The sequence below is a fragment of the Ascidiella aspersa genome, chromosome 7 (assembly GCF_963924565.1).
Source record: "Ascidiella aspersa chromosome 7, kaAscAspe10.2, whole genome shotgun sequence".
Classification (NCBI taxonomy): Eukaryota; Metazoa; Chordata; class Ascidiacea; order Phlebobranchia; family Ascidiidae; genus Ascidiella; species Ascidiella aspersa.
In genome coordinates, this window is record NC_139453.1 from 8,332,909 (window position 1) to 8,335,468 (window position 2,560).

Genomic DNA, 2,560 nt, shown 5'->3' on the forward strand with positions numbered 1-2,560 from the left:
AATAATAAGGAAGTCATTAACAGAATGTTGAGAAGCTGATTGTTTTTTTTAGAACAGAAAGTGCGATTTTAAAAGGCACCTATAGTTATTTTAAATCTGATAGTTAGTTTGCTGATAAAGAAGAGGTGTTTTTGCTTAGCTGCATCCAAGCCTGTTGTCAATATGTATATTGCCTATATAAAGGTCACATTTTCTGCGGTTTGCTTAGACGTTCTATTATATTCACAAAATTACTTCTCCATTTTAAAAATGACTGTTTTCTATTCTACAGCTGTTGTAACTAGGCTACTAAGTTTGTTTTGACGCTGTTAATTGCCACCTACAATCCAACCTACCCTCTCACCACCCCAAACACCACTACTACACCATAAACTAAAATGGCTTGGAAGCAAGGACTATTTGGATGTTTCGGCAACACTAGCCTGTGTATTTTGGCCTGTTGTGCTGCTCCCCTGGCCATAGGCAAGAACGCTGAGGCTGTCAGCGAACAGAGCTCTGTGTTGTGGGTGATCGCCGTTGAAATGTCACCCTGTATTGCTGGAGCCCTGCTGAGAGGACTTATCCGAAAGAAGAAGGTAACCTTCTGAGCTTACTTTTAGCACAGTCTGTGCGATTAATCTATTAAAGCACGCCACTTAAAACGGGTCTACAGAACCGCGAACGTCAAAGAATAGTGTATGCGAAATAAACTCTAAATTCGGTGCACAGTTAGAACGGTTCGCTCATTAAAAACCAGTGACAATAAATGAGCCTTATGCTTTTAGCACAACATCATAGTACGTCAAAGGGTGCTGTTTCCGCATGTAAACCTTACGTTCAGGCAGCGTTACCATTCCGTGCTTATTCTAACATTGGTAATTATTGTTAAGCGGTGTCTTAAAAATCAAATACACCTTTGCCCATCACTTTTTGGCCTGTTTTTGTGCCATTTGCACCACGATAAAGATTGACGAAGGTGTTGACTTTATACGGCTTTGGTATTGCCCCGCCAAACCTTTTCTAATAAAGCTGTCTAAATGTATTTACTTGTACTTCCATGCCTAACACAACCAATAGTTGGCGTTTTAAGGTGTCGTTTCCCATTAATCGATGATTGGTTTTTGTTATGCAAGCAAAGTTCAAGGTTTAACAGCCATCGTGTGTATCACATCAACAAAGTGCTATCGTATCATATTTATTCATCGCAATAAACTGTTTATCAGATAACAGCTTTCACAAACAACTTTTAGTGCTCTAAAAAGTGTATCGTTAATTAAAGGGTATCGAGGGCTCGTTTTGGATGGACGTGGCAATCTGGTGGTGCGTGCCTTGCTGCGCCATTTGCCAGGAAACAGCCGAAACCGGCAGCATGGATTACCTGCAGCAACCCGAGATGCAGGCCATACAGCGTGAAGTCAATAATTCCACCTAAGACCAAGCCACAGCACAATCGATCAAGCAAAACACCATTTTCTGGCCGCTAGTTGTCGCTACGCTCTTGATTTTTTTTAGGTAGAGGGGACGATCATTTGTGAAGTCGCCTTGACTGTATTTACACGTTGTACGATTGTTGTTTTTAATGAAAACGCGTTTGAGTTTTTTGCATGTTAAATATCTTTCCGTGCCTTTCTGCAGTTACCTTAAATGACCTCTTTGCTACCACCGCGTGGCGTAACCGCACGTGTATCATCAGACACCAGAGTGTGCTATATCCCGTCGTTTTGCAGACGTCCACTGACACTTTACTTTAAGGTTAAACACGCAGTTGTAGTAAAAAAATGTTTATAAATAACCTGATTACAGCAATATGCAGTAGCCAAAAGCCATTTTTGTAAAGACTTTTAAAAGTATATTTTGTCGTACTTCGAAGTAGAATCTCAAAGTGTATGATATTGTCGTACAAGTATGGTTGACTGTTTTTCCAGAGTTACTGAGAGTGATGTTAATTCGTACTAAAATCGATGATGTACGTTTATTAATTGCGATTTGAAGAGCCCCGGCGCAACAAACATTCGAGCTATATTACTTCCTAACCATCCTATGTTCTTAGTTTTGTAATACAACACATTATATGCTAACCCAATAAACTTACATTACCAAAGTGTGTGTTTGAGGCAGAGGCAGATTTATAAAAAAAATATTTAAAAATGTTAAATCGGAAGCAAAACCAAGATTTAATGAAACAATATTTTATGAAAACACTTCAGAAGTCTGAGTCACGTCATTTTGGGGCAAAATTCTCCATTGGAAACAGTGACTTTAGTGCCCCACATGTTAAGCCACAAGCAGTAGTACAACAATACAAAACATACATCCAATATACGACTATCATCGTACTTTGGTTCTAAAGAACCGCGAACGACATCACTTAAGGCAGTGCTTCTTAAACTTTTTTAGTTTTGTTCACCCGTAGCATATATCTCCAGATTTCTTTCACCCTTGTCTCATGATATAATAAAACTATCTCGTCTATATATAACAGCACAAAATGACTTGGGTTATTTCGATTTTTGTTAAGATCAACTCAGGCTGAGTTTTAACATTGCAAATCTACAATTTCTCTAGTCCAGAGATATAAAGC

At 38.9% G+C, this 2,560-nt stretch overlaps 1 protein-coding gene across 1 annotated transcript; it reads left to right on the forward strand.

Moving 5' to 3' along the window:
- The first annotated feature begins 215 nt into the window (after positions 1-215).
- LOC146137564 (uncharacterized) lies at positions 216-2,081 on the forward strand. Its single transcript, XM_083393944.1, has 2 exons — positions 216-575; positions 1,259-2,081. Exons 1-2 carry the CDS (start codon positions 378-380, stop codon positions 1,409-1,411), a joined length of 351 nt encoding a protein of 116 aa, XP_083250070.1. The 5' UTR covers positions 216-377; the 3' UTR covers positions 1,412-2,081.
- Positions 2,082-2,560: the final 479 nt, after the last annotated feature.

What these genes read in the sequence shown, in the direction of transcription:
- LOC146137564 (XM_083393944.1), top strand. Translation starts at nt 378, where the DNA reads ATGGCTTGGAAGCAAGGACTATTTGGATGTTTCGGCAACACTAGCCTG. An exon ending in GACTTATCCGAAAGAAGAAG is followed by an intron (nt 576 to 1,258) that starts GTAACCTTCTGA and finishes CGTTAATTAAAG; the next exon opens with GGTATCGAGGGCTCGTTTTG.